Below are 15,557 nucleotides of genomic sequence, written 5' to 3' on the forward strand. Positions count from 1 at the left end.
TGGTAACTGGTTTTATCACCAAACACTAATTAGAGAAATTGGTTTCTGATGAAGGGCAAAAACTGAATCTAGCATTTAGTCTGGGTAGTTAGTGGAATTTGCTGACAGACTGATATAGTATCAGTCAAATTAACAGACTTTATGATACTAAAAATTGAGTTTTGGTACTGATTATAGCCTAAACACCCCTGTGTGTTGCCTTGTGTAACAAATAAGCCTAATGACAATGTTTCAGTTACTTTAACAATTGGAATAATAAAAAAAAACAACATTATTTCAGTTACTTTATTATATTCTGAGTTATGATACTACTTGATTAAGCTAAAAAAACTGAATCATAAATGAGTCAAAATCATAATGGAAATATTTAGGTTACTGGATGATTGGAATAACCTAAAACAGTAATAATCTGAAACACTGAGTTCAGTTAGTTGATTTATTTCTGTAACATTCATTTTAATTGTAGTCTTAGTAGATGCATTAATTGAAAATGTAATAATTCAGAACATTATTGTACATTAATCTGTTAATCTTAATGGCAGTTATTTAGTTGTGTGACACTAATTAATGTGATTGCTCGTAGACACTTGTGTGTGTTAGTTAGATTTCATTAGGAACATTTTCTCTCTCTAATCACAGCTTTTGATAAACAGTTTACCCTTAAGATAAAGTATTCTAACTTTGTATTATGATTTGTTGTTTGTAGGTCTACTCTAGGGCCAATGAGCAAGAAGCTTGTGGTTGGTGGAGAGCTGTAGTGAAAATGACAAAAGGAGACTTTCATGTAGTGGAGTACCTAGGATGGGAAACCACCTACACAGAAATTGTTCCTAGTGATAGGCTACGAAACAAAAACACCAAGTGGGTAAACCACCTACACAGAAATTGTTCTTAGTGATAGGCTACGAAACAAAAACACCAAGTGGGTAAACCACTTACACAGAAACTGTTCCTAGTGATAGGCTATGAAACAGAAACACCAAGTGAATAAACCACCTACACAGAAATTGTTCCTAGTGATAGGCTACGAAACAAAAACACCAAGTGGGTAAACCACCTACACAGAGCCTGTTCCTAGTGATAGGCTACGAAACAAAAACACCAAGTGGGTAAACCACCTGCACAGAAATTGTTCCTAGTGATAGGCTACGAAACAAAAACACCAAGTGGGTAAACCACCTGCACAGAAATTGTTCCTAGTGATAGGCTACGAAACAAAAACACCAAGTGGGTAAACCACCTGCACAGAAACTGTTCCTAGTGATAGGCTACGAAACAAAAACACCAAGTGGGTAAACCACCTGCACAGAAATTGTTCCTAGTGATAGGCTACGAAACAAAAACACAAAGTGGGTAAACCACCTGCACAGAAACTGTTCCTAGTGATAGGCTACGAAACAAAAACACCAAGTGGGTAAACCACCTGCACAGAAATTGTTCCTAGTGATAGGCTACGAAACAAAAACACCAAGTGGGTAAACCACCTACACAGAGCCTGTTCCTAGTGATAGGCTACGAAACAAAAACACCAAGTGGGTAAACCACCTACACAAAAACTGTTCCTAGTGATAGGCTATGAAACAAAAACACCAAGTGGGTAAACCACCTACACAGAAACTGTTCCTAGTGATAGGCTACGAAACAAAAACATCAAGTGGGTAAACCACCTGCACAGAAATTGTTCCTAGTGATAGGCTACGAAACAAAAACACCAAGTGGGTAAACCACCTGCACAGAAATTGTTCCTAGTGATAGGCTACTGAAACAAAAACACAAAGTGGGTAAACCACCTGCACAGAAATTGTTCCTAGTGATAGGCTACTTAAACAAAACACCAAGTGGGTAAACCACCTGCACAGAAATTGTTCCTAGTGATAGGCTACGAAACAAAAACACCAAGTGGGTAAACCACCTGCACAGAAATTGTTCCTAGTGATAGGCTACGAAAAAAAAACACCAAGTGGGTAAACCACCTGCACAGAAATTGTTCCTAGTGATAGGCTACGAAACAAAAACACCAAGTGGGTAAACCAACCTGCACAGAAACTGTTCCTAGTGATAGGCTCAAACAAAACACCAAGTGGGTAAACCACCTGCACAGAAACTGTTCCTAGTGATAGGCTACGAAACAAAAACACCAAGTGGGTAAACCACCTGCACAGAAACTGTTCCTAGTGATAGGCTACGAAACAAAAACACCAAGTGGGTAAACCACCTGCACAGAAACTGTTCCTAGTGATAGGCTACAAAACAAAAACACCAAGTGGGTAAACCACCTACACAGAAACTGTTCCTGGTGATAGGCTACGAAACAAAAACACCAAGTGGGTAAACCACCTACACAGAAACTGTTCCTAGTGATAGGCTACGAAACAAAAACACCAAGTGGGTAAACCACCTACACAGAAACGGTACCTACCAACAGGCTACGAAAGAAACACCAAGTTAGTAATGTGTTTACTCAATGTGTTGCATGAACCTTGCTTACAAATTTAGTTTACTGATTTTCTTAGAAATTTAAAAGAAATCCAAGAAAGACTTTACAGGTTATCTGGGAGAAAACTACACTCTATTAAGTGAAATGTTGATACGTTCTTTTGTATTTTTCTTGAAATAGCTTGTTTTTCAGAGAGTTTGTTTTCTTGTGGACAAAATATTATTGAGTAATGTAAGGAATTCAGAAGCCACCAGTTCTGAGGTCCTTTGGACTATTGATGAAGATCCTAATTAGGATTTAAATAACAAACTACACCTTGGTAATTAAATATTTTACAAACTACACATCAGTTGTTTTGTAAAGAATCTACTCGTGCACCTAATTTCATTTTCAGAAGACCTTTATTTAATAAACATCTATAATTACCACAGTTTGTAGCATTATATTGAATGTGTGTTGACAAGTTTTGGGTGCACATTTGTATTTTTTCAGATAAAAATTACAGTGGTAGGGAAATAATTTAAATTGGTTTGGATGTTTGAATTATTTAAAACTGACATATTAATGAAATTACAAGTTTGAACATTTCAGTTTTATTTTTTGTATGATTTTAGGAGAGGGATATCAGGCTGGAATGGATTAATCAGAATTATCATGTACTCATGTCGTTATACACAAATACATGGTTGTGTCATTGTCATGCTTTCAGTATCGGAATCCTTAGTTCAGAGGCTTTATCTGTGGTTCGTAACTGTGTGTCTGAAGCTTTTGAGTTTCCATTAGTTTCAACCTATTAAAAATATTGTACAAGTCACTTGAAAGGAGAATGTGTTCTTCAGGTAAAAGAAATTAAAATCATTATGTTAATGTTGACTGAGAAACTTACCTATTATAGAGTATCAGTGATTACTGTGGCTAATTAAATATACTTTTCTTACATTTTTATTTATTGGTGTACAAAATGAAGAATTGGGATAACATTTTTATGTTCTTTGTTTCAGTCCACCATTCACAAAGGGCTTATTTCATAAGTTAGAAATTAATGTACCTGAAGACATACAAGAATAGTAAGTACATTTCACACTCTCTATGCCTACATAAAATCCTTTTACTATTTCTTTGTATCAAAGATGCAGTGTGAAAATGCTTACATTTTTAAAGACAGTTATTTTTCAAATAATGAAATAAATATACTGTGAAAGTTTGTACTAAGTTAAATAAGAAACTATTTGAGATTGGGATGTTAATCCAGGACCTTTGATTTGTGAAGCTAACAAATAGTGAAAGTCATTTCCATCATTATTTATCATCTTAATTAACTGTGTGAAAGTTTGTTAGAAATTGTACATTCATTGTTCTATAACCAAATAGGAAAATAAACGTTTTTGATAGACTTTGTATAGTGAGGTTGTTGTGGATAAACCTATTCACTAATTGCTTGATTGTAATAAAATTTGGTGACCATATTCAATAGAAAGGAACCTTACAAGTTAATAGTGGTACAAACAATGTTTATTCTTTGGATATTTTAGTGATAGATAACTAGCTTTGTTAGTCAGAGTAACTATGTTTAAATACCCATCCTAGTATTTTTTTCTCATATTTGTTTTCTCGTGTAAAAGTTCAATATATTTCTTGATAACCACTTTAGACTACAGATTCATTAAAAACAAACAAACTGGAACACTATCATTTATTCAATACATTACTTCAAACAGACATTTCAGTTATTCTTCTCAGACTAGGTAACTGGTAACATTTTTAGTTTTGTTCAATTTATATGTATTAAATGCATGTTTTGAATAAATAGTATGTTGGTTTATTTATGTGCAGTGTCTTAATATAAATTTGGAAATGATATTCAATAAATAATGATTTGATCTATTTTAATATTTTTTTTCATTGCCTTTCATACTCAGTAAACCTAACCAAGACTACTTGTTGACAAATAAAACATTTTCTTAGCTTTTAGACTGCAAAAAAATTATTGTTTTTGTTTTTAAAAGACTACTAAACTCCCAGTTAAATTCCTTTGTTAGTTTATATTAGGTCTGAGTTAACATTGTCCCATGAAACAAAAACTTGCTGCTCACACCACTTTTTACACTGAAATAAATCTTAATTTGCTCTGTCCAATTGTATTCAAATGTTTCTATATAGACTGCATGCTATGACATCATAAAAGGAGTGGAAGTAAAGATAAAACACACACACACACACACACACACACACACACACACACACACACACACACACACACACACACACACACACCAAAAAAAAAAAGGAAAATCAATTGGGAAAACAAAAAGTGGATCGTTATATTTTCCATGGATACTAATTTCTTAGTAAATATAAATCTACACTTTGGTGTGATGGGTAGAAAAAGTGCTGCTTTTTTGAGGTGAGACTTCTGAGAGATGAGGCCAATAGCCAGGAAGACCGTTTTGAACTTTGTATAAATAGTTTCTGACCAGCTTTAAATTTTTCATTTTAAATTTAGAAGTAAATTTTATTTCTGTAAAGGAGCATTTTTGCAGGATTTCTTTTATAACTTTGTTTTAAATGTGTGTTTGAGTATTAAGCCTCAGGTTACTATCAGTGTGGTCCACATATTGCATCATATGGAATAATATTATATTGTGCCTGTTACATTCATTGTGAAGAACTAACCTAGAAAGTCTAGTCAAATCACTTATGTTAAAAAAATGCATATGAAACCCTCATAGTAATTAGTGGATTTAACTGCAACATGAAACACAACTTTTGTGAAAGTATTTGTGAGGTACACATTTCATTATGAACTCTAAATCAACAAAGTTATGGTAATGTGGTTCATGAAATGTTTAGAAAAAACTTTAAACATTTATGAAATTTAGTATGGATCATATTTGCAAACATATAGGGATAATTCTCTTATAACCAGATGGATAAATTCCACCTCTTTAAAGGAAAAATAAGCCAGTGAATTCTAAAAAAATGATAAAAAATAAACTTCTAGTCATTCTTCCTTGTGTTTTAATAACAGCAACTTTGGAGTTGAAGTTTATTAAATAAAATTATTTGTTTAATACTATAAATAAAAGCTTTTAAAAATTGTAAGTATTTATTTTGGGTTGATTTTAGCCTGCTCTGAATGAACACATAAGATTTATGAATTTCCTTCATTTTATCATGATATGGTATTTATGGTTCCCTTCCTCACCTCATCCCTAACTGAAAATGAATTTGAACCAAGTATTGCTGGTCTGAACTTGTAAATTCAATATAGATATAGTTTTAGTGATCTTGGTCAATCACTGTTTCTCGATCATGGTTCTCATGGTGTGATGTAATTCTTATATTTTATCTTTGAGAAGTTATATACTAGTGATCTAAACACATACTTTGAGAAGTTATATACTAGTGATCTAAACACATACTTTGAGAAGTTATATACTAGTGATCTAAACACATACTTTGAGAAGTTATATACTAGTGATCTAAACACATACTTTGAGAAGTTATATACTAGTGATCTAAACACATACTTTGAGAAGTTATATACTAGTGATCTAAACACATACTTTGAGAAGTTATATACTAGTGATCTAAACACATACTTTGAGAAGTTATATACTAGTGATCTAAACACATACTTTGAGAAGTTATATACTAGTGATCTAAACACATACTTTGAGAAGTTATATACTAGTGATCTAAACACATACTTTGAGAAGTTATATACTAGTGATCTAAACACATACTTTGAGAAGTTATATACTAGTGATCTAAACACATACTTTGAGAAGTTATATACTAGTGATCTAAACACATACTTTGAGAAGTTATATACTAGTGATCTAAACACATACTTTGAGAAGTTATATACTAGTGATCTAAACACATACTTTGGGAAGTTATATACTAGTGATCTAAACACATACTTTGAGAAGTTATATACTAGTGATCTAAACATGTAATGAAATTTTTTTACACTGCTAAACCTGAACCAGGGGCAACTCATTTGTGACTCTGGGTGTATCATCAGAGTGATAGTCAAATACTGCTGTTCAGTTGGAGTAACCCATGAGTTTACAGTTATGGGTTTTGATTAGCAACCTTTCCTTTAGTTTCTCATTTCAAAATTAGGGATTTGTAATGCAGCTAGCCCTCGAGTAGCTTTGCAAACAAGTAAAAGCTACTATAGCTCTCAGTTAAGTGGAAGTTCACATAGATGTTGAAACAAGGTGATAAGAGCCTAGACTAGCAACGTACGACTGAAATTTAAAAAAAATTGTAAAAACTTCCACAATACTTAGAGTTCTGATTAGTTTTTAAACTAGTGAATGTCTTACTGTATGTTACCCTTTATTTCAATTATGGTCTTGCAGTATGATAGGAAGACATTTTATGGAACAAGATGAGATAGGTAGGGTTAGTTATTTTTGTAATTGAATATCAAGTTGTATTTAATCAGCAAAAATGAGACAAATGTGTTTTGTATTATCTTATTGGGCTAAGTGATTACTGAATGGGCAAAGAAAATTTTGGTATGGTGAAAAAAAATTTTGTCAGTGATCATAAACACTGAAATTACATATAGTATTTTTGTATCTAAATATATAAAATTTAAGAGTTTTTTTACATTAAAAAAACCACTTTGAGGGGAAGTTTTATGATAGTATAGGAAGATATAAAAATCAGTTAGTGTAGTTCTTTGAAGTTGGTTAGGTTTCATTATTTCAGAGATAAATTTGTTAACTTGACTATTTGCTTCTAATATGGTACTTTTTGGTTTTAGCTGCAAATTAGAAGATGCTCATAAGGAATATAAGAAAGCTATTGGTGCTGACATTGTTAGGTTTAATCCAGAAAAAAATGTTTTAATAATTATTGTAAGTAAATATTATTTATATGTATAAATTACATTTTAAGTTTTCAGTGTCATGTGCAATATTTCTAATAGTTGAAGCTTTTGTTTCCTCACTAATAATATTAGATGCATCAAATTTGTAAAATCTTGGAAGCCATTGTTGCATATACCAGATGATTTATGATTTATTTAGAAATAAGAAACTATAATGTGTGTATAGATACATGAACAACTGAAGTGTAACAACTGTCATGTTTTAGGTTTAAAAGTTTACATCAAAATTCTTATCTTCCAGGAATTTAAAGTTTGTTTAGTCAATTGGATTTGCTAGTCTCACTGTTCTACATGAATTATTACACTAATAAATGATCTTTCAGTATTTTATTGTTGTGTTAAATTTAGATTGAAAAATACCAATAATCATTAAGCCTTTTAAATAGTATTTAAATGTTGAGTAAGAAATAGTATGAAGAATAAATTTATAAAACAGGAACTGTTCCAAAAATTGTAATAAGTACTGCAAACCATAATTGTAACTTATAACTTTTTAAAGGATATTTACTTAATTATCTAACAAGTATAAAAATTTGGTAAAACTAATTGGTAGTATAAATTTATTTGTATATAACATTTTGTCTCAAATGAAACATGATTGTACATAACTTTCAGATTTAATGTTGCTTTTTTCATTTTTCCAGTGATGTTCAAACTTAAATAGGATAACAGGTTTTACGTGTATTTGATTAGGGAAGATCAGAGGAATCTAGAAAAAGAGCAAGTTTGTTGATAGAAATGCATTTTCGGAACTTAAGACAGAAAGTACTTTTAGTGCACAGAACTGAAGAAGCTGCTAAACAGTTAGAGGTATGATAGAGAAAAACTAACCCTTTACTCACTTTTATTTTCAAAATTAATCTCAGTAATAAATAGTTACAGTTGTAAATTTTAGCAAAATAAAAAATTAATGCAGTATGATGAACATTGAACTAAAGTCCAGCTACATAAAAGAAGCTGTAGTGAACTTTATTTTTAAGAATGAAGATTTAAACTGACAAATTCTATGAAATGGGTTATGACTTAGCAATATTCTTATTTTTCTTGATGGAAATTCAAGTTGGTATTCAGAAAGATGTGTACTGGTACATCTTGCTATATATTGATTTGGTCACATGGTAAACACTACATTTTCATTTTGAATATGATTAGTTTAATGTTAAACTTGCTAGAGGTAAAGGACATCTCAGAATGGTTGGTATGTGTGTTAATTTTACTAATAAAGCAGAAATGGAGAGTGTTAAAAATGTTAATACCCATACCAGCCATCCTAAGATACATTTTTACTTAAGTGGGTTTTTCATATTTATGTAGAGGTAAATGGTATTTTGTTTATGTAGTCCATCTTGCACAGATTGGTAAATACCAAACTTTACTGATAAATTAAAAATGTTTTTTCTTACAGAATACAAAACTACATTCTACCTCAGGGTATATGGAAGAGTTTACTGTCAGAGATGATTTAATGGGTTTGGCTATTGGAGCTCACGGGGCCAACATACAGAATGCACGTAAACTGGATGGCATCACGGGCATTGATCTGGAAGAATCTACTTGTACCTTTAAAATATATGGAGAGGTATATCAGTGCTTGCAGTTTTTTGGGTTGAGTATTTGAATTTTACATAATTAAGTAGTATGAAGTTCTTGTTTTGATTTAGAACATGCAATTTGACTTGCATGAAATGTTTTTGTTTGTTTTTTTGACACTGGCATTTTAATAATTTTGAAAGAAATTTTGTATTTGATAGAGTTGTTTGTAAACACTTCAATTAAATTTTAGGTTCTTAAATAGAAATATTTTGTTTCATCCCCTCAAACCTTATTTCTTGGTAATAGCTTTGTTTATATTTATTTACTACCCTATCTTCGTGATATGTGGACAGAGAAGGGGTGAAATCATTTGACAGTTTCTTCTGTTGTCATTTGTTTCAGTAAAAATTATCCAATTGGAAATAAGCATAATATATTGGAAAGGTGAAGTATTAAATGGAGATCTAGAAACTTAGTGGAAAGTTGCACTTGTGTGACATTTTACACAACTTTTTTTTAAATATATTGCACCTTTTGTGTGTGATCCTTTGTGTTAACTCCTTTATCAGGACTGTAAAATGAATTATTTAAATTAATTCTCAAACTTAATTTTTATTCTTGGCATAGTGGTTTCAAGAATGGCCAAGTTTTTTTGCTTTTCAAGTACAAACTTTTAGCCAAGAGTTGTCATTTCTTGACTGCTTTGAGATCTAATTAATTTGAGAGTAGGCTGGTAGAGATTCCAATAAGCAACAAAGTCGAAGCAGGTATACACATGCCCCATGCTTGGTATTGTTGAAGCACAAATGTGTATGGCTAATGAAGAAGAGAAAAAGGTTTCACAGATAAATTTACTGTAGTCTTGCCTAAAAGAATTTCTATGGCTGTGGCTTTTGAGGATTGCTTCTTCTGCATCCTAACACTTCTTTCTTCTGATTTGCACATTTTTTTTAGGTAAGCATTTCACCCTGTTTATGCTTTTGATATTTAGTGCAAAAAAGCAAAAAGTTACAAATATTAGTGTGATACTCTTAACTTTAAGACCTTTTTTTTTTTTTTTTTACAAAAGTATAAACCTTAAAATCCAAAATGCATGCCACACCCTCTTTTCACATATTGTCTCTTAGAAATGTCTCATGTTTGCTATTACATTAATTATGAGGAACAGAAGAGAATATTTTTAATTTACTGACTTAAATATAATGCTGGTTCATTCTCTTGACCACTAACATTACTGAACATGTAGATTCAAGTCACTGTCTCCAAGTTCAACTCCACAAGATAAAGGAATTACTTTACTGTATTTGCAGCTTAGTTAGAAAGCCAGTTAAGTTACAGTAGTTATAAGTTGTATGCTTTGTGCATGCTACTATTTTATGTTCAAAAAATGAATATTTGAAATAAATAAAGATACAGTAATGTACTAAATAACAACTCTAGCAGAAAGTACAAGATGCACTCAGAAGTACCAAATTTCTTAGTTTTTTGTATAATTCTTCTGATAAAATTAAAATGTAGATATTATAAAGTTAGGTTATATGAGATAATCTAAGTGAAAAAATTTAATTTTTTTGCAGGATATGCATACAAGAAGGTGACATGTTAATACCATAACTTTAGCTTTGCATCTGTTGGCTGATATCTGGTTTCTTGTCCCCCAGTGGTTTAGCAGCATGTCTGCAGACTTGCAATGCTAAAAACTGGGTTTCGACACCCGTGGTGGACAGAACACACACAGCCTATTGTGTAGCTTTGTGCTTAATTCAAATCACCACCATCTAGTTTCTTACATAGGTTTAATAGTTACAGGTTGAAGAGCAATAAAACAGACTAGATAAAAATGTGTACACTCTTACATTCCATAGACTATCAGGATAAATTATTGTAATATTCTATTAGAATCTGCAGTAATTTTATGATAGTGCAAAATAAAACTAAATTTGCCTTTTCTTTTTCTATGGTGGTTACAAGATTGGCTGAGTGACCAAGCTAGGATGGTGTAAGAATAGAGAAATTTCTAGAGGTGATGCAAAAGAAACTTGTGAAAAGTATTTTTAATCTCAAGAAAAAGTCTTTGCACTGATAATAATTGCCTTGAGTCACTCCATACATTAATAGACAAATTTTACAAGATTTCTACTAATGTGTACTATAAGCTTGAAAAAGTTTGAAGATATACTGACTATATTAAATGTCATAAATACAGAGTTTCAGGTTGCAAGTTTGTCATAATGATCAAACCCACATGGAAAGGGTTAATAGGTCTAGAAAGTGAATAATGAAGTTGTTAGTAATTTAATGTGTGTGTGTGTGTGTGTGTGTTTATATTACAATTTCAAATACTCTGAAATTGAGTTTAGCTGTAGTTTAGACTTAAGTTGAATAAATATGTATTCAATTTATGGTACTTGCTAATAAGATTGATACACACATTTTTTTTTCTTTTTAATACAAATATATTTTAATGTATAAACAACACTCACTACAAATAATGATTCATGTACAAGAGTTTTACAAACCTAAAAACAGTTTAGTCTTCTTTCTGGTTTGAAACTTCCTTGTTGTTAACTTGCTCATTATGAACCCCTGATAATTTCAAGTTGATGTAGGTGCAACTCACATTACCCCAATATTTAGATTTACCTTTCTCATATGCCATTTTGAAATTACTTAAAATTCTAATTAAGTTCACATTTGTTACTACTTTATTACATACTGTTACCAAACCTCTAGATATACTATTAAATAAGTTGTTTTAGTTTTTATACTTTTTAAAGTAAAATTAAAACTCTTCATATTTTGGAACTTATTCAAATAATTAAAAAAATGTGTGTGTGTGGAGCTTTGGTATGAAATAATCATAGAAACCAAGGGTAACTGATGATATCTAGTCTGTTCTTTTAGGGGTAATTATCATTCTTACAGTTGGCTGTTGATGGTGATTGTTAGTTGGATCTAGAATGTTGCACATTGTAGCACCCATATCCTAACCCTTTATTAAATTTCTGTCTAATTTTGCATCTTATTTTGATTGTCTGATGGAATATTCCCAATTGTTTTAAGTATAAGATTCAGACTTTTTTGCTTTAAAATATTACTATTTATAAAATACTATAATATACTTTTTCATTGTTTTCTTTTGCAGCTTTTCTGGTTTCTTCATATAATTATTTGCATATAATCTACAATAGAAATGTTCCTGAATTTCTTGAAGATTAACTTTTTACTATATTAAAAGTTGTGTAGTTTCTTTGGTTACATCTTGGTTGCAATAGTATATTATTAAAAAAAGCACATAAATATAATATAGGAAATGTTTGTACGTTGTCTATTTGATTTACATTAAATACGTTTTTCTTTCACATACTAGACAGAAAAAGCAGTGAAAAGAGCTAGAAGTATCCTGGAGTATTCAGAAGAGTCAGTTTTAGTGTCCAGAATCTTAGTTGGTAAGTTAATGTAATCTATGCTATTTTCTACCCTATTTTTGATTTTTCTACTAATTATGTTTATATTACATATTCAGTAGCAGTTTTCTTACATCTACTCAATGAAACCTGTCGTTTGTTGTGATTGTATGTAAGGTTAACTATGAGAAACATTTTTTTTTTCTTAACTTCCATCCTACTTCTCAAAACTATATTATATTGGCATAAATATCTATAAAAAAATTATACAAACTCAGTAAAGTAGAACACTGTTGAACATATTTGTTGTGGAACTTCAGTTTAATTAAGTATTTTAATAAAAATAGTCTGTTTTCCTGTTAACTTTACTGGCATGAAGTTGTAACCTCATTATATTTTTCTATTATGTTGAAAAAGGGTTATAGAGCATTAGAAAGTTCTGTTGAAAAAAAAAGCATGTTTGAAGTTTTGAAAATAAAGAAATGGGTAGAAAACATTCAGACTTGATAGAACAGAACAGACATCTAGTGATTTATACAGGAAGTTTCGTAAAGTATTTCCCAAGCATTGTCAGACAGATAAAATGTTAAATTAATTATGTACTGAAGAGAGGGAAATTCTTTCAAAATAAGGATACTGATATTTTAGTGATCAAATGTGGGTTCCAGAATTTTTTCCATGCTAATAATTTCCTGTATATGTTTATATCATACAGCTATCAGTTGTTTTTTTTTTTTTCTTAGATATAATTCAGAACTAAGAAATAGATGGTTTATCTTGCAGAATTGTTTTGTTTTAATTTGGCTGTACATACTTTATCATGACAAAGAAGGTATAAGTGAACGTTATTTTAACACTCGTTAGACAAATTGTTGTAAAGTCTCTATAGTGAAAGTACAGTTTGCAGACAAGAGGTTTGTGTATTGTTTATATTGTATAGAAGTTTTTTAAGGTTTTCGGATTATGACTGTGGAAAGAAAACATTATAATTATATAGTTATCATTATTCAAATGGACACTGTTTTGTTCAAATATTTTTTTCTATTAATTATTTTACATATCATGTATGGGTATCTTTGTGTTTAGTTTTTATATTAAAATAATTCATACAGCAAGATATTTAGAAATTACATAGCCACTTACCTTGTATTTATTTTACTATATTAACTGAGAGAATGGCATCAAAATAAATTCTCGTCAATCAAGAATTGTTAAGCTAAGCCCATTAATATCAATTTTAGAGAGAGGATTTTTTAAGTTATTGTTCAAATGGCAAACCTTTAATAAATGTTAACACAAATTTAATAGAAAATGGAAGTTGTTCATCTGTTTATTTTCATTAATGTATTCAATTATCAATTACATTGGAGTAATCTCCTGTGTTGCATTAGGCCACTTTTAATAATTAAAACATTCACAACCATGAAGTATAATGAAGGAGGGTTTTGATTTTTATTATTTTTAATGCACATTGTGTTTCAGGGGTACATTTTTTGTTAGTCATTTCTCTAAAAGATGGGCTAAATCAATGCATCTGTTTGTAAGACTTCCAGAGAAACCTTCAGATTTGATATTGGATTTTTACTCAGTTATGGATGGTTAAAATGTGATGAAGGTAATGTACCTTCTCAGGATGTTCCAAATGACACAAAATGGTTAAATATATTGTAAAATTGGTCATGAATATTTCTTGCATCAGTATTGTGACATGTTCATGATGCACTGGTATCTGATTTTATTAATGTTTGCTTTATACTGGATATCTTAGACTTTATTTGTGATCAGTGATTAAATTTTCTGATGTAGTCTCTTCTTGCATATGTTGGTACTTTTGTTTCACTTCATCCAAGCATTTTAATTACTCTATAGTAGGATTAGACTCCAATATTGAAGACATGCTATCTAGCACTGTTTTATATAAAGTGCTTCTTTGACTGAATTGATCATGAGGGGATGCAAAACCCCTTCTGTGAAGAAAGTAATGAAGATGTGGCTTGTCTTAATTTTTGTGTCTGATGGAAGACCAAGAGCATAAAAGTAGTTTGTATGCAACATTTCTCTCATTTGGGAGAGACTCATTTTTTTGAGGAATCAGCATCACCATCTAGAAATATATGAACAGTGTCATCTGCATACATTGTAATAATTCATTGTCACAGATATTTCTGAATATTTCTTGCTGGACTTACATTGATGCTTGTGGTACCAACTTGTGTGTCGTCATTCAAGCAATCTTACCCATTCTCATCCTCATTATTGTATACTTCATTTTGAGAATTATCAACATATGTCATCTTGAATGCCACCATCCTTGTTGTCATCAAAATCAGAGAGTTGGTTCACTTCTGAAATGCCAGTCATCATCACTGGAGACACATTTCATCAACAGGACAAGATGAATAATTTTGATAAGTCAACTTTAATTTGGTAATTGGTAGAAAAGTCAAAATATTCAAATCCCATAGTTGTATTATCTCTGAAAATTATAACATTTGGTCAAGCTGCTTTCAGAATGAACTTTTTGATTGGCATTTCATAGGCTGCTTCGATTGCTGTGTGTCTGACTCTGTCTAGAGTGTACAAAACTGAAATTTCATTTGATAGACATCCATTAGCTCTGGTAGGAACAAGGAGCCTAGTGATTAAATGTTATTTATCATATTAACACAGCACATCACATGGGCTACTATCATGGCAAAATGATGAACGTTAGTACTTCCTTTACCATCTTGTGTTGATGTGAATGAATTGCTTGATTTCAACAAGATTCATTTTGTTCAATTTTAATATTACTGCTGTTAAACATGCTGGTTAGTAAGCTCTGGTATTGTCACTTTGGATTGTAATACACTTGACATGTAAAAAAAATCAATATGAATGTGATGTGAAAAGACTTCTAAGATGGACTAGTTTGGAGCCTTGTTCTATTTGGCATTGCCAGATGATGTATGATCATCATGTACAATAAGGAAATCCTGTAGTGCTTTGTTGCTCTTGGGATCAGGCTCTGGTGTATCAGTTGGTACCAACTATTCTGTTGCTTTATGCCAACTAATACCTTGTTGGTCAAAATGTTTTACACATTTTTCTTGGTAATACAATTGAGTTGACTTTATTTTATAATCCAGTGTTACAAATCCCTAGTTGGTCTTATGGTTTGTAATAATATTTTGCTTTATATTACTTACTGCAATCCATTAGTTAAACATCTGTATTTGGTGCTTCGTGAACAAGTAAAAAGAAACTTTTCAAAAAAGGAAGTAAATCTAAA

At 31.0% G+C, this 15,557-nt stretch overlaps 1 protein-coding gene across 4 annotated transcripts in view; it reads left to right on the forward strand.

Moving 5' to 3' along the window:
• Window positions 1–15,557, forward strand: part of LOC143256615 (fragile X messenger ribonucleoprotein 1 homolog A-like) — a 49,826-nt gene that overhangs the window by 12,030 nt on the left and 22,239 nt on the right. For all 4 annotated transcript variants that reach the window (XM_076514039.1, XM_076514040.1, XM_076514038.1 and 1 more), the window contains 6 exons: window positions 707–861; window positions 3,439–3,504; window positions 7,221–7,314; window positions 8,040–8,156; window positions 8,752–8,925; window positions 12,250–12,328. In XM_076514039.1, the coding sequence (XP_076370154.1) occupies window positions 707–861; window positions 3,439–3,504; window positions 7,221–7,314; window positions 8,040–8,156; window positions 8,752–8,925; window positions 12,250–12,328 (685 nt within the window). The remainder of the gene's footprint in view (window positions 1–706; window positions 862–3,438; window positions 3,505–7,220; window positions 7,315–8,039; window positions 8,157–8,751; window positions 8,926–12,249; window positions 12,329–15,557) is intronic.

This window comes from Tachypleus tridentatus, chromosome 7 (genome assembly GCF_004210375.1).
Source record: "Tachypleus tridentatus isolate NWPU-2018 chromosome 7, ASM421037v1, whole genome shotgun sequence".
NCBI classification, from domain to species: domain Eukaryota; kingdom Metazoa; phylum Arthropoda; class Merostomata; order Xiphosura; family Limulidae; genus Tachypleus; species Tachypleus tridentatus.